A 16,339-nucleotide genomic window follows, 5' to 3' on the forward strand; every position below is an offset into this window, starting at 1 on the left:
TTTGAGTTCTCATATAAAAAAGAATAAAACATTTTTCTATTTAGGCGAGGAGACATAGGTAGTTTATTAACTCAAGCGGGATTTGTGATGCTTACAATAGATACTGATGAAATTATTGTTGGATATCCTACAATGTTTGAGCTTCTCAATGATTTGAAAGGTATCATAATTGTTCAATTTGTTTTTGATTACAATATTTATTATTCATTAATTACTTTTGTAGGTATGGCAGAAAATAATGCTGCTTGGAATAGGCCCTTGCATCTTCACAGAGATACACTTCTAGCAGCATCTTCTATTTATAAAGAAATGTATGGAAAGGTAGGAACAACTTCATTTGGAAAACATATTTTTTACACAAAGCTTGTAGTTTTAGTCTAGTAAATATTTCTAAACGTCGCCCAACGCAATGTTTTTGTATGTCAAATATAATAATTATTTTGTTTCCCTATTTCTCGAGTCTGAATAAAAAACAAATGCAGACTCCTTTCATCGAATAACATATAATATATAATTTAATTTTTACATTTAATAATGCTAATCTCATATATTATAAAAATAATTTTAACATAATCAGCTTCTATAGAAATCAATTGATTAATTTGAATTCCAATTTGTTTATTACTTTTATTCATATTATACATGTTACGTCTACTAGGAAAATGGAGTGCCAGCAACATTTCAAATAGTATATTTAGTTGGTTGGAAACCTTCACCTGATCAACCACAACCTCTTCCTAGAGGATCAGCTACAGAATCATTCAAAAACTTAGGAAAAATAAGTCACAAAATGGCAAAATCTTAAACACACTATCAAGTGCTTAAATCGAAAGTTAAGTTTTTAAATCAAATGTTTGTATATATATATATATATATATATATATATATATATATATAAATTAATATAATAATAATAAATAATAGTAAAATATATAAATGCATGTGTACATATGTATATACTTATAGAAATTTATAGAAATAAAAGGCACTTTTACCAGCATTAGCAATCAAAAATTCAATTCTGTACAAGTAATTAACATATTTTCAATAGATTGCTGGCATTTATTTATTTGCAACTTAATTTTTTTGAAATTATATTAATGTCATATGGTTAATATAGTAATCAAAACCAAATAAAATTATAATTAAAATTATATTATAAAATTATTTGAGTCTTTGATAACTGTATAAATTATTATAATAGGTAATTGTAATTGTAATTATAAGTTTAATGGCATATAATTTATATTATTTTCAGCTTGTTTTAAGTATAAAATTAAAACCAAATTTTTATTAATGAGCTAAAATAATTTCATAAAGCAATTTAACTGAAGAATTTTATATTTTCAAGCAAATTTATATACTTTGAACAATATACTCGTATAACAATACTTTATACTTTATTTCCTTATCCATGACTTTATATTTCGATAATAGAATATTTTCGCAAAGATTAAATTTTCTGTTTGAATTTCGCGCTTTGGGTCAGCTGTCATTTTGCTAACTTAAGTCATTTCAATTGTCAAAAAGAGATTTTCGTGAATGAATATCGATCGCGTTAATTAAGAGTTTTTAATTATATCCTTGATTAGTTTTAATTAAGTTGTGCATCAAATTGTTTAATTAAATTGTAGATCATATGATATAAAAATATATCATGCAACGTTTGTAAAAAGCTGAAAAATTGATATGTGTGGAAGTGTACCTTGAATTGTCATAATTATCTCTTTCAGGAACCCCATTTTGAAACAATATTATAATTAATCATTTTATTTGCAGTGTTAATGTATCCTTTATCTATATATATATATGCAATTAGCAAATGTATATTTCATATATGAATATGTAGGTTATGACGGTGCATTTCCACATCATATCAGTCTATTCAATTTTGAGTTCTTTACTTAGACAATTGTAAAATTTCGAATACACTTGTAAAAGACAAAGTTATGTAGTGGTTTTAAAGAAGTGATTTTGCGGCAATTACTTGAGATTTCTGGCAGATGCTCCAAAGGTGATTCATTTATTAGTTTTGTGTTCTGCTAGCTTCTGCAGAGGATTACTAACAATGTAAGTGCAGAGCATGTTTTATACAATGCGAGTCAAAGAATATATTTCTGATATTATATTCAGGCATTTATCGTAATACATCTAATGCACCTGTATTGAAATTTGAAAATCTTTGATGTTTGATGCAATATTGTTTGCCATCTTCTGTGAAACTATAATTTGAATAGAAATAAATAATAAGATATTACTTATAACTTATAACTTATTTTTCAAAAAAGGTTTACTATTACTGACCGGATTTGTATTACATGCTACTTTTGTATGGAAAAATTAATTGGAAGATGCTCTGAGAACTTGTCCCTTTCTTATCTGATATCATTTATATATATAAAATATAATAAATTAAAGCAGCCTGGGTATATTTTACTGAAATATTTCATGGCTCGTGAATTATTATTATTATACATACATATATATCTGCTGAAAATATTGTTTATATTTGAGTTAATATCATTTTATTAATAAGGTACACAATTTTTTTTTTTTTTCCAAAGCATAGAATACAATTCATCTTTTGTTTATTCAACGACTACTATACAAATAAAAAAATTTAAATTAATTTGGCAGACATGTGTAAAAGTCTATGTTCTTATTTAATTTGTTTTGGGGGAAACATCTTGATTCAATTTTTGTATCTATTTACACAAATGCAAATCATGTTTTCAATCAATATGAAGGAAAAGTTTGTTCTTCTCGATGACATTGAAAATAATGTTTATTATTACAATTCCATAAACCGTCAATCAAAAGTGTTTATAAATGATACTATGACACTGATTTTGTGTGGAATTCAGAATTCTTAAATTAAAACAAAAATTAAAATTTTGTTACTAAATTATTAGTTAGCTTTTTGTATACATTGATTACTTATTTGTTAAAAGAGCTCTAGCATCAATCCTTAGACCACTCCTAAATTAATGGTGTTTCACATTCCTAATTTAATGGTCATTCTATTCTAAAGAGTTTGTTTTTCAGAAAGCATTTCAACAGCAAATATATTTTATATTTCCATTCATAAAGAGCAAGTTACTTACTTTGTTACATAAATCTCTTTTTTATAACACCTCTTATTTATTATTCTAAGATTTGAAATTTCTGATTTTTGAAATTGCATTTCTAGTATCTTGAATCATGTGTTTTCCCTGTAGCGATATTGACTGCATGTACATTCTTATTATTGATTGTTGGTTTTGATCAAAATGTTCAAAATACTTAATTTGACTTTTCGAATTGTCAATTAAATGCAGCTTTTAAAAGCCTTTTATTGTAATATAATAATTTTAAAATTATTCAATTATACTGCTGCATAGCTAAATGATAGAATTTTATTCTTTTATTGCTAAAAACAATTTTGATCAGGACATGCAATCAAAGTTTCAAAGAGTTGACTTGAATGATTAGACAAAACATAATTTTGTTTACAAGTTTATTATTCGATTCAAGTTATAAAAATTATTTAACACAATTTCTAAAGGATAACATCAGCTTTAAACAGTTTTGAAGTTTTTAATGTTCAAGTTTTTGAACGTTTTTATTATTTCATTTTAGTTTTATTTCTTTTATGGTTTTTTCCAATAATTTGTATGTTATTCAAGTCAACTACATTTGTTTTTGTCTCGATTAATTGTAAAGGTTTCACATGTTTATCAAGTCATATAAACAATTTTTATTCGATTAATATAATTTCATTTTATCGATTAATTAAATAATTCTTTTGAATAATTTTTTTTTTAAGTCCAAATTTTGACTTAAAAAAAAACCTTTTCGATTAAGACAGACGAGTTAATTTTGCATGCTATATCATCCCAAAGCCAACATTCGAATGAATGAGACCCATATTGAAAATTTAATAGCGAGAAAATTTTATTGGGGCATATTTAAAAATATTAACTAAGACCCAGTAATTTTTTCTGGTTGTGAAAATTTCACAGTGGACTTCATTTCATTCGAGGGTAGGCTTTGGGATTTGGCGTGAGGGAACACTAAAAAACATAAAAAAGTTTCAACGCTGAACCGGAGAGTGAAATCGCTAAATAGGACTTAGGGGAGTTTTTTTTGGTCTCCCTCCCTTCCCTTCTTTCTTCTTCTTCGCTTTTTTTTTCACATTTTTTCGATTTTTTTTTCTTTTTTTGTGTTTTTTTTTTGCATGTTGTGGTTTTTGGGTAGATTTTTGGGTTCGGCATGCATTTTCCTCAATGTGTCTCTCCGCGTGTAATCTTTCGCATCATGGACCCCAGGATGACCATCACTTCGGGTGTTCGTTTCAGGACCCACCGCGCCTGCCAACAGCCAGCCACCAGCACTGCTCCATTTTTTCTGCTCCAAAGTCGGTCGTCGTTGCCTTCAGCTGGACTCGATCCGCTTCATCTTGTGCCTCCAGAGTGATTTCACCGAGTATGCGGCCACTTAAACCGCTCGGCTATTTGAGTTACTGATGATAATAGTTATTTTTATACTCATATACTGTATTAATATTGAATTTGAATAAAGCATATGTCTCATACACATCTCTCTTATTCATCATCTGCCTCTACCCCTCTCTTTCCGCATTTCTTCCACTACCTTCGTCATCTCTCTCTCTTACAGTCAAGTGCGAACCTTGAGTTTTTTATTTTTCAGAAATATTCTAAGTGTCAAGGTCGAAATGCGCCACCTGAATTTAATATTTTGAACTAATATTTGATAATTATGAAAAACTATAGACTTTATTTTTGAGGCCTCTTCGGGATTTGAACCGAGAAACAACGAGCAACCGTAGTGGTAACTTAACGATCTCGGCCAACTGGCTACACAGAAAAGCTATCTATTAGTAAAAATATAAAGTCTTATTTTTAAATGAAAGATAAGTTTCCTAAAAATATGTTGTTTCAAGTGAGCGAATGGCCGAGGTCGTAAAGATACGGTTCTGGCCTGAATAACAATTCGAGGTTCGACTGTTTAAACCCCGTTTGACTGTTTTGAAATCTTTTAAAGCGACTATGCATTAGTTTTGCAAGTATTAATAATAGTAATAAAAATGAAACTTACTTATCTACTATTATTGTACGAAATCCAAAATCCTCAGGAAAGTAGGGCTGATCAGCGTATCGCCTTAAGCTCAATCTCAATATCAATTCTAAACTAATGTTATAAAAAAAACTACAAACTTTCACTTACAAAAATTACAATAATTTAAAATGTGCAGAACAAAACCTTACACTATGTCCTTATGTGTATATGATTTTAGCTCCTGCTTTAACCTATGATAAAAAATAATACATAGTAATAAATATTTAAGAACTGGTTTATTTATAAATCGAATTACATATGCTTTATTTTCTTTTTAAGTGTCATTTGCAATCAAGCATAACAATAAAATGTTAAACATCTAAAGATTATTTTATAGATTTTTATTCCAATACCACATGGTCTATAAAGTTATTTGAAATATGTGACATCATGGAATAAAACTAATAAATTAGTTAAAACTTGAAACATTGAACAAATTTATTAGAAAAAATTAAAATTATTTTGTCATGATAATTCACAATGAACTTAATTTTTTAATATATTTATTTATATATCATTATTTTAATTACATATATATATATATATATATATATATATATATATATATATAAATTTTTATACATTTATCAAATTAAAACAAAAACAAAATTAAGTTGTTTAGAGGTATGATGAGTTAAACTTTGTTATTTATATCAATTCAAATCATTATTTTTGAACGCTTTATAAAATCTTTGTATGTTATTAACTCAAAATGAATTACATCGAAACTACTTAATTTTGTGCTTAGGGTGGATGGTCAAAAGCTTTTTAATATATATATATTATATATATATATATATATATATATATAATGTCGTAGGAACATAAGCAACAAAAGATTGCTTGACGTGCATCATAGTATCACATTTTTCTACTTAATTGACAATCATCAAATGTTCTGGGTACAAAAATCTACTAAAATAAAATTCTGCTTAACCTATTAATAACAAAAAATTGATTTAAATAAATTCACGATATGTACAATTAATATAATTTTCTTCATAATACTAAAAAAAATTTCTTACTCATTTTAACAGGAATACTAAAGATTTATGTCTAATATATAGTAGCAGTACTTGGAGCTGAGGGCTTTGCAAAATGAAAGGCCTATCAAAGTTGATCTCATTTGAACTAGCTTTGCTACTACTAACATACCTCGTGGTACTTAAATAAAATTGAAAGTCATCAATTAACTTACCTAATTAACCTATTACATGATTAATTATAATGAGATGCATTGCATTTAATTTTCCCGCTGTTCAATACAAACAAAGATCCTTTCAAACAGTGCAAGCTTTTCAATATCATTCCTCAGTTGTGCACATCGCTTCAAATGTTGATATAAAATATCTCTGTCTATGTACTCAAGTGGGGTTTGTAGTGGACCACCTAAAATACTAAGAGCTTTGCCTAGTGTTATAAGAAACGTGTTCCATGATTGAGGTAAAGATATGGAGCTAGAAATATTCGAGAATTCATCTCTGTATAATTCTTCAAACCTCAGTAGGAGTAACGATAATATTGAAGTCCCAAACTAAAATATTAATATTATAAGGTACACATGTATAATTATATTTATAAACATTATCAAAATTAGTATGTCAGTACCTTATTGCTAATACAGTATGCCATTCCCTTTTCACCAACATCCAAAAATGAATCAGAAATAGAGAAAAAATGTTCAAGCTCAAAATTGCAAATAAACATTTTGAAATGCTCATAAAACCTTGGCAGAAGATTATCAGTATTTTGATCTTTTCGACCCAATTGTGGTAAATTTCGAATTAGACGACAATAAAAATCTAGCAATTCTGAATGATGTGTTTCACTATCTAAGTGGGGCAGTATTCGAAGTAACAAAATCTGCAAAAAATAAAGTTATGTTAACCCACAAATAATTATTAATTAACAAAAGAAAAATATTTTTCTCAGTTTTTTAGTATGGTTATTATAATTTTTATTAGTATTTTGAAAAAACTACTATCATATTTTGAATAAAATGCAAATTAGGTTTCAAAATGCCAATGGAGTGCAATAATTATCAAATTCATTCATTTAATTTTTGTGGAATCAATTAATTGCTACACCTAGTACTTTACTACATCTACTAACATCATATTACACTGCTATGTATTTTTTATATTGTTCTGGCAAACTTTGCTTAATATTCTTTTTATGTTAACCAAATAACTTACAATAATGAGCAATGAGCATAGCCTGCGTAACATGGCTAGACCAAACGTAAATATTACGCACTACAACATGGCCCGTTATGGTAATCACAATATTCACTTATACAAAACTATGAAACACAATATCATTTTTATTTTTGTGATAAAATATGCACTGTGTGAGAAAATAGTCATAAATGTTGCACCAGCTTGTACAACTGTGGCCTAACATTTTCGAATCAAAATCATAAGTTAGTGGTTAAACTGATTGCATCAACAAAATGTTTAAAACTCCAAAATTTTGATGATTTTTGATAAAAATAGAATAATATTCAGTTAAGTTAATGATTATATTTGTTAATTAAAAAAATAAATACTCAAACATACCTTGCCTTTACGAACATTCAATATACTAATTTTATCTAAAGCTGTTAATAAAATTGTTATTAAATCATTTCTATTTTCAGGCTTTGCAAGCAATGAGCTTGTTTTAACAATATTAGTGCCATCTTGGTCCTTGCTTTTTTGATCTGCAGACATTTGTAATTGCTTTTCTTCTCTTTCCTGAAATATTAAGAATAAATTAATAAAACACAAAAACTAAGAAAATTTGACTGGAAATGTAATATTGTTACATAAAAACATTTTAAAATCATTAAACAAAAAACATAACGTAGCATGCATATGTCCTTTAACATTTTTTTGTATATCAAAAATAAATGATGTTTTCAATTTATAACATCTCACCCGAACAAGTTTAGTAGTTGCTACAGCTAAAGGATTTGATAGATCTTCTAGTTTAAGGAGAGTTCTATATAATGATTCTATCATCATAAGAAGCTGTCGGCATTTCTTCGCTTCACTAGAAATTATGTTGGAAGAATCCTTGTCAGTTGAAACTACTTCCATGTCAATTATTTTTCGAGGAGCTGTTACACTTCCACACTAAAAAAAATTAAAAATACTATGGTTACATTTATGTTTGAAAAATCTAGACCAACGTAATCTTAAAATTCACTTACTGTTAATTTGCCTAATGAATTTTCAAATTGTAAAGGTGTGTATGTTCTTTGTTGTTGTGGATTGTCCTTATCCCTACTTTGGGAATTTCTTCGTTCACGATTTTGATTATTATTGTTACCTAATTTTATAAAACAAAAACTAGTATTATTTTCTTTAAAATGAATAAGTTTATGAATATAATACTGAACATAATGATTACATAATTTGATACATACAACTTATCTTTCAACTCAAATCAGAAATTAATATATAAGTTAGATTAATGCAATTATTTCAAACTTACTATTGTTATAAAATCTACTGGCTTGTTTAGGCTGAATTAAGGGATGATTTAAAGTATTGTCCTTGTGAGCAATTGTTTCACGTTCTCCACTTTGTTTGCTTTGTTTTTCTTTGAACACCTGTTAAAATTATTAGTGTAACAATTTCAGACAGAAAAAAATTTACTTCTAGCTTGCAAAAACCTTACCGTATAATAATAATCATCAATATATGGAGTTCCTGTATTTAACTGCATCATCTGGATATTGATTAACCATTGCTTGTCTCTGGCTGACATTAAATTACTGTATTCGTCTAAGACTTCTCCCCCATTGGTTAAATGAGCATTGAATTGTCCATTATAAAGATATTGCTGATTAGAGTGATTTACACCTTGATTTTTATGCAGATTATTAAAACTTGAATTCTGATTTATCTGATTGTTATATACTCTATTATATTGTTGGTTCCTATAGTTTTGTAACAAAGGATGATTCTGTTGAATCATGTGCATCATATTTTGATTTGTCATATTATGGTTTGTTATCGAGTTGTTGAGTCCAAAATTTTGCTGGTGCATGGGATGTTGATTTGCTGCACAAGATGGAAATGTTTGAGACATATTATGTCTGTTAAACATTGATGGCATCTGTGAATGAAATAAAAATTATGTAAATCTCAGGAAGAAATAGCGAAGAAGCCAGAAATGGTAATAAATGAAAATATTCACACTGAAAGTATATGGTATTACTAACATGAGTTAGAGTGGTTATAAAATGGTTATAAAAAAGTACATAATATTTTAAAAATGTATAAAAGGCTAAAAACGCCAATTCAACAAACAATTGCTATTAATTCATAGTCAAAATTTCAAATTCGCATCTGCAATTTTGCTCGAATGTCGAAATAACAAATAGCTCTTTGGCGGCTCATATTACGAAACACTCGTATGTCAGGGTACCACTATTTATTAATTCCAATCTATAATCTCACTCTTATTCAGAAACAAGTACATAAACTACCATATATTTAGCTATGTTCTATCTAAACTAAAACTAATAAGTAACCAATTGCCAAAAACATAAAAACAAGATAAAGATATTGAAATTAAAAAGTTTTATGAATTAATTTTTATAATATTATAATTGACTTATTATTAATAATATTTACTGTTAATAAGAGTATCTTTCATTAATAATAAGTTAAACATTTCAAAATTTCAGTGATATTCAAATTAATTTTATAATAAGGAGTTTTAATATACAAATGAACTATAGAGATTCTATTCTTTAGTGCAATGCAAAGTGCATTATTATACTGTACATGATTCTACTTTAAAATGAAAGCATTCATAAGTAATAGAAAAAAAATGATATACCAATTTGTAAATATTCCAAAAAACAATATATTGAGAACCAGAACATGTGTAATATAAGGTATCTCCTCATCCTATTATATAATTATAATATATCTCTATCTTTTCCTATCATATAATCATGTAATTATAATAATAATTGAAACTAAATAAATTAATTTTCTTAAGCCATACTTACGTTTACGTTAGTATTGTATAAAAGATTTGACGGATGAGTCTGATTGAATTGAGGATGGACATTTGTACTTTGTAACATTCGAATTTGATGTGGAGGAACATTGTGTGGTACATGAGCAGGGCTTCTAAGCAAACCTGGTGGACACCGCTGGTTCTGCAAATTGAATTTTAAAATATTATTCATAATATTATTGGTAATAGCATTAAATATATATTAATATATATATATATATATATATATATATATGTTTAATTTGAGTTTAATATTCGGGCGTAACATCAATAAAAATAGTATGAGTTTTTTTTTTTTTTATTAAATTTATTTATTTAAAATCCATACGTTTCGGCTAGCATCTTAGCCATCATTCAGTGGTAATCAAGTTAACTATAAAAATTGAAACTAAATAAATTATATGAAAGGAAATTTTGTGGAAAAACAATAATAATAATAATGGTAATAAAACACTTACAATTTTGTATCCTAATATAGCATATGAAACCATTATTAATCCATGGTATGAGTATGTGCACATTGATAAGATATATATTTTTTAACACAAACATCACAAATGGTAAAACACACTAATAATCATGATAACTTAACAAGTTGTCGAAACTATGTATTTACTCTTTGGAGTTTAGGATAGAAATGCCACATTTTTCTCAAAGCAGTTTTTAGCATGTGTTGATATTTTTTGGAAAATTTAAAAGGCGATGGGATTTTGTTATTTTTTAAGGAATTTTGACACGCTATTAAGAAACCACGTGTTCGTTTCGATAAGGGCCGTATTGTCATTGCGTTTATTTATGACTCTGTCGTTATGTAATTGTAAAAACAACCCCTCAGCGAATCTTCTTTTAATTGTATTCTCTTCAAAATGTAAAATTTTAGGGTTAAAAAAATCGATATTATGATTTAAATTTTTAATATGCTCAGTTAACATTGTTTTAAATTGCTTAGGATTTTTGAATTATTTTTGTGTTGATTAAGGCGTTTACTCAGGTTTTGGCTAGTTTCTCCAATATAAAAGAGTTCGCAATTAGAGCAATTAATTTGATATACTAAATTCCTGAGGCGGTCAAAATTGAACTTAGATTTCATTTGTGTAAAAATTGAACTAAGGGTTGCATCACAATTACATACCAACAGAATGCCACATTGTTGAAATAGTTTTTTCCACGAGAAATATAAATCTTTTACGTACGGTAGGCAAATGACACCAGTATATGATTCTAAGTCTAAGCGGTTTTTATGATCTGTGAGGTCTTTTTGTTTGTTAAAAATGTAACTGCGTCTGTTATTTATGACCGAGTTGATTATGTTCGTAGGATATGAGTTGTTTTTCAGTGTGTTTATAACCAGGTCAATGTTCGTGTCCCAGAAGTTTTTGTCAGATAGTAATATGGCGTGGTCTGTTAAATTTATTATTGTCGCAATTTTCATTTTAAGAGGGTGGTATGAGTGGTAATTTATGTATCGTCCGGAGCTAGTTGGTTTCTGGTACCAGTTAGTAATTAGTCGGTGGTCATTTGTACGTATTAGTCTGATGTCTAGAAAACTAATCGAATTCACTGTCTCTAATTCTACGGTAAACTGTAGTTTTTTATTAAAATTGTTAAAATTATCAGTAAATATGTTAATGTCTTCTTCCGGAATACAAGTAATGATATCGTCTACATATCGGTAATAAAAGATTTGTTTGTTATAATTATTAAAAATTTTGTTTTCTACTAATTGTAAGGAAATTTCTACTAAAGACGGAGATGCGGGAGATCCCATTGGGGTGCCAAAAATTTGGTAATAAAATGATCCATTAAATTCAAAATAGGTGTTAGAGACAATGAATTTGATGATTTCTCTAAACCAATGTAAAGATAATGTGGTGTGAAGGCTAATTTCACTCCATCTGCTGGTGATGGCGTCTAGTATTAAGTCAAGTGGGACATTTGTCCCACTAGACTTAATACTAGACGCCATCACCAGCAGATGGAGTGAAATGAGCCTTCACACCACATTATCTTTACATTGGTTTAGAGAAATCATCAAATTCATTGTCTCTAACACCTATTTTGAATTTAATGGATCATTTTATTACCAAATTTTTGGCACCCCAATGGGATCTCCCGCATCTCCGTCTTTAGTAGAAATTTCCTTACAATTAGTAGAAAACAAAATTTTTAATAATTATAACAAACAAATCTTTTATTACCGATATGTAGACGATATCATTACTTGTATTCCGGAAGAAGACATTAACATATTTACTGATAATTTTAACAATTTTAATAAAAAACTACAGTTTACCGTAGAATTAGAGACAGTGAATTCGATTAGTTTTCTAGACATCAGACTAATACGTACAAATGACCACCGACTAATTACTAACTGGTACCAGAAACCAACTAGCTCCGGACGATACATAAATTACCACTCATACCACCCTCTTAAAATGAAAATTGCGACAATAATAAATTTAACAGACCACGCCATATTACTATCTGACAAAAACTTCTGGGACACGAACATTGACCTGGTTATAAACACACTGAAAAACAACTCATATCCTACGAACATAATCAACTCGGTCATAAATAACAGACGCAGTTACATTTTTAACAAACAAAAAGACCTCACAGATCATAAAAACCGCTTAGACTTAGAATCATATACTGGTGTCATTTGCCTACCGTACGTAAAAGATTTATATTTCTCGTGGAAAAAACTATTTCAACAATGTGGCATTCTGTTGGTATGTAATTGTGATGCAACCCTTAGTTCAATTTTTACACAAATGAAATCTAAGTTCAATTTTGACCGCCTCAGGAATTTAGTATATCAAATTAATTGCTCTAATTGCGAACTCTTTTATATTGGAGAAACTAGCCAAAACCTGAGTAAACGCCTTAATCAACACAAAAATAATTCAAAAAATCCTAAGCAATTTAAAACAATGTTAACTGAGCATATTAAAAATTTAAATCATAATATCGATTTTTTTAACCCTAAAATTTTACATTTTGAAGAGAATACAATTAAAAGAAGATTCGCTGAGGGGTTGTTTTTACAATTACATAACGACAGAGTCATAAATAAACGCAATGACAATACGGCCCTTATCGAAACGAACACGTGGTTTCTTAATAGCGTGTCAAAATTCCTTAAAAAATAACAAAATCCCATCGCCTTTTAAATTTTCCAAAAAATATCAACACATGCTAAAAACTGCTTTGAGAAAAATGTGGCATTTCTATCCTAAACTCCAAAGAGTAAATACATAGTTTCGACAACTTGTTAAGTTATCATGATTATTAGTGTGTTTTACCATTTGTGATGTTTGTGTTAAAAAATATATATCTTATCAATGTGCACATACTCATACCATGGATTAATAATGGTTTCATATGCTATATTAGGATACAAAATTGTAAGTGTTTATTACCATTATTATTATTATTGTTTTCCACAAAATTTCCTTTCATATAATTTATTTAGTTTCAATTTTTATAGTTAACTTGATTACCACTGAATGATGGCTAAGATGCTAGCCGAAACGTATGGATTTTAAATAAATAAATTTAAAAAAAAAAAAAAAAAACTCATACTATTGAGGGACGCCCGAATTTAAACTCAAATTAAACATATATATCAACATCAAATTCAAGAATATTCAAAATATATATATATATATACATATACATATATACATATATATATATATATACATATATATATATAATGCAATTGCTTATACTGGAAAATTACATTATTTAACAACACATTGTAATAAAAATAATAATTGTATTGACTTAAATTGTAAATATTGAATTTGAATAAAGTATCTATCTATCTATGTATCATTAATAAGATGTTAAGCTAGATAACATTGATATCACTAATGTAAAAAATGTATTAAAAATCGAAATGATTTAAAAATATTATCAATTAAAAAAGAAAACTTCACAATATATCAATGGTTTGTGAGATCTCATAATTATTATTTATTTCGTTAATATTTTATTCAATAAAAAAAAATATTTGCTTGAGAAATAATTTATTAAATCTAATAAAAAGTGATTGATCAGCCAAGATTTGATAATAGTAATAAATAACTGAAATCAATTTACCTGAATAGGTGGAAAAGGTCCAGGCAGTGTTTGTGAAGGTAAAATATTGTGTAAAATTCCATTTTGATGAGATAATGTTTGATTTTGAATAATAGTTGGCCTTAATAAGCTCCGTTCGATTTCTTCAACAGTACACAAGGTCCTGGGTATCTGATTCTGCAACAGAAAATGTATACATAAGAAAAACTTTACTTGCATATAATTTTTAACATTGGATTGAACACTAAATTGCACATGTAATTATCAAGTGAAAAGTAGCAAAATAAAATAGTTTATAACACACAGAAGAAAGATGTTATTTTGATTCAATAACAATAAATTCAACAGTGTATCATATTGTGTATGATTTACTGTTGCTTATTAAAATAAAATTATAAGAATTTCACATTCACGAGATGATGATTTTGAATTACCTGTGTAATAGGTTTTTCTGGACTAGCCCAAACTTTAGGATCTAAATCTACACTTGTATCATCTGTTTCTGATGAAGCAGGAATTACACAGTCATCCAGTACCAAATTTGACAACGAAGCCTCTGTTAAAATATCAAATTATAATTTCCATAACAAAATACTTATTTAGCACGATACAAGTAAATCACAAATGCTAACCCAAATCTAGATCATCATCTTTAGATTTTTTATTGGATTCAGTAATTTTTGCAAAAGTTTCATGTTGATCTTCCCAATCACATTGTGAAGCTTCTAATCCAAAAGTTTCCTCATTTAACAGGTCATACTCGTCATCAGATAAACAGGATCCTTCGTCCATAGCCTAAAACATATACGTATCACATGTTTCATTATCTTATAATTTGCAGCGTAGTTTTTTGCTGAATAAATAAACAACCGATTATGAATTAGAATATTAAGGTGAACTAATGTAGATATCAAACTGCTAGAAAAGTGCTAAAAGCCCGGTAAATAGATTGTAAACATTACATAATAAAAAAAATTAGCATTGTAGTAGGACACTTATTGCATACCGATAATGTCGTATTAAATCCAAAAAATGAACCTGCCATAATAAAATTTTACTTATTTTTCCTGTAAATGTCATGACTTGTCAGACATATGTTACAATGGCGGACATTTTCAAAAAAAAAAATCTAACACGAAAGTGAATGACAATTCAGTTTAGGTAACTTAGATAACTAGAAAACATAAAGTGGGGATTTCACTCATTGACAGTGCATAAGTTTTAAGATTAAGGTCACTACCTGAAAAAAGCGTGAAAATGCTTCAAAAATTTATTTTTTAAGTTTTTAGGCTCAGATAAATCCAAAAGTTTTTATCCAGTTGGATTTTATTTTAATAATAAATTTATGTAATCTTCAAACCACATTTTAGTTTTTCCTCATCTCGCTTGGAGAGTAACGATCGATTTGCTTGATATTTGGGTTATTTTGACTCGCGTTAAGTTCGTGCGCATGCCAAAGTTTCAGCCATAGATAAAAAAGAGTAAGTTTCAGCCATAGATAAAAGAAGAGTAAAATAGAACAAAGAAGAGTGGCTTCAGCATGGTTTCAGCGCTTCAGTAACTAAATGTTCGAATTCAATAATTAATTGAATAGTAATAATATTAATAATCTTATCATATTAATGATGTTATGAGAGTAAGATCCAGATATTTTAAAAATGCTAATAAATATTTTGTCAAAAAAATTAAACTAAAATCCATTGATAAATTTGAATTTATGTACTTAAATTGAGTGGATATTATTTAAAAAAAAATTTTTTTAATAATCTTTTTGACTAATGTTTTACAACAAAATGATATTCATAAACGAAAACACACTTGCCTTTGTATTTTTAGATACAGAAATTTACGCATTTAAATGGATTTTCTTGACTTGAATTATGATTTCAAATTTTACCTTCAATCATGCGATCATGCGATTTAAAAATATTTCATCAATAAGAACTGATTTTTATAGCTATTTAAAATTGCGACAAAAGTTTGTTGTTATATTTAATAACAACAAAATGACTTGACTGATATTTATCAAAAATCAATGAACTCAAAAAATCATTGAATCGAAATTTATTGCAGGAAAAATTCAAAAAGCGCTTATCGTCTTCCAATTTTG

The 16,339-nt window shown here is 27.6% G+C and overlaps 2 protein-coding genes across 2 annotated transcripts in view; one reads left to right on the forward strand and one right to left on the reverse strand.

The window, feature by feature from the left end:
* LOC113385796 (arginine-hydroxylase NDUFAF5, mitochondrial-like) overlaps positions 1–805 on the forward strand; it is a 9,454-nt gene extending 8,649 nt beyond the window's left edge. The window contains exons 10-12 of the mRNA XM_026623630.1: positions 45–160; positions 224–321; positions 659–805. Coding sequence (XP_026479415.1) covers positions 45–160; positions 224–321; positions 659–805 — 361 coding nt within the window. The remainder of the gene's footprint in view (positions 1–44; positions 161–223; positions 322–658) is intronic.
* Positions 806–5,928: 5,123 nt separating this feature from the next.
* Positions 5,929–15,310, reverse strand: LOC113384670 (protein PAT1 homolog 1-like). Its single transcript, XM_026622420.1, has 12 exons — positions 15,236–15,310; positions 14,862–15,024; positions 14,664–14,785; positions 14,251–14,406; positions 10,127–10,279; positions 8,782–9,222; positions 8,596–8,713; positions 8,312–8,430; positions 8,037–8,234; positions 7,677–7,853; positions 6,727–6,981; positions 5,929–6,652 (listed from the first exon to the last, which is right to left on the reverse strand). The coding sequence occupies exons 1-12, from the start codon at positions 15,272–15,274 to the stop codon at positions 6,362–6,364; spliced, it is 2,232 nt and encodes a 743-aa protein (XP_026478205.1). The 5' UTR covers positions 15,275–15,310; the 3' UTR covers positions 5,929–6,361.
* Between the last annotated feature and the right edge of the window lie 1,029 nt (positions 15,311–16,339).

Source organism: Ctenocephalides felis, unplaced genomic scaffold (assembly GCF_003426905.1).
Source record: "Ctenocephalides felis isolate EL2017-DRISC unplaced genomic scaffold, ASM342690v1 CF-g0.4_SCAFFOLD_03571, whole genome shotgun sequence".
NCBI classification, from domain to species: Eukaryota; Metazoa; Arthropoda; class Insecta; order Siphonaptera; family Pulicidae; genus Ctenocephalides; species Ctenocephalides felis.

Excerpts from the sequence above, each read along its gene's own strand:
- LOC113384670 (XM_026622420.1), bottom strand. The coding sequence starts at position 15,274 with ATGGCAGGTTCATTTTTTGGATTTAATACGACATTATCG. Across the intron at positions 8,431-8,595 it reads CAGTAGATTTTATAACAATA|GTAACAATAATAATCAAAAT; the intron begins GTAAGTTTGAAA and ends TTATAAAATTAG. Across the intron at positions 6,653-6,726 it reads CATACTGTATTAGCAATAAG|TTTGGGACTTCAATATTATC; the intron begins GTACTGACATAC and ends TTAATATTTTAG.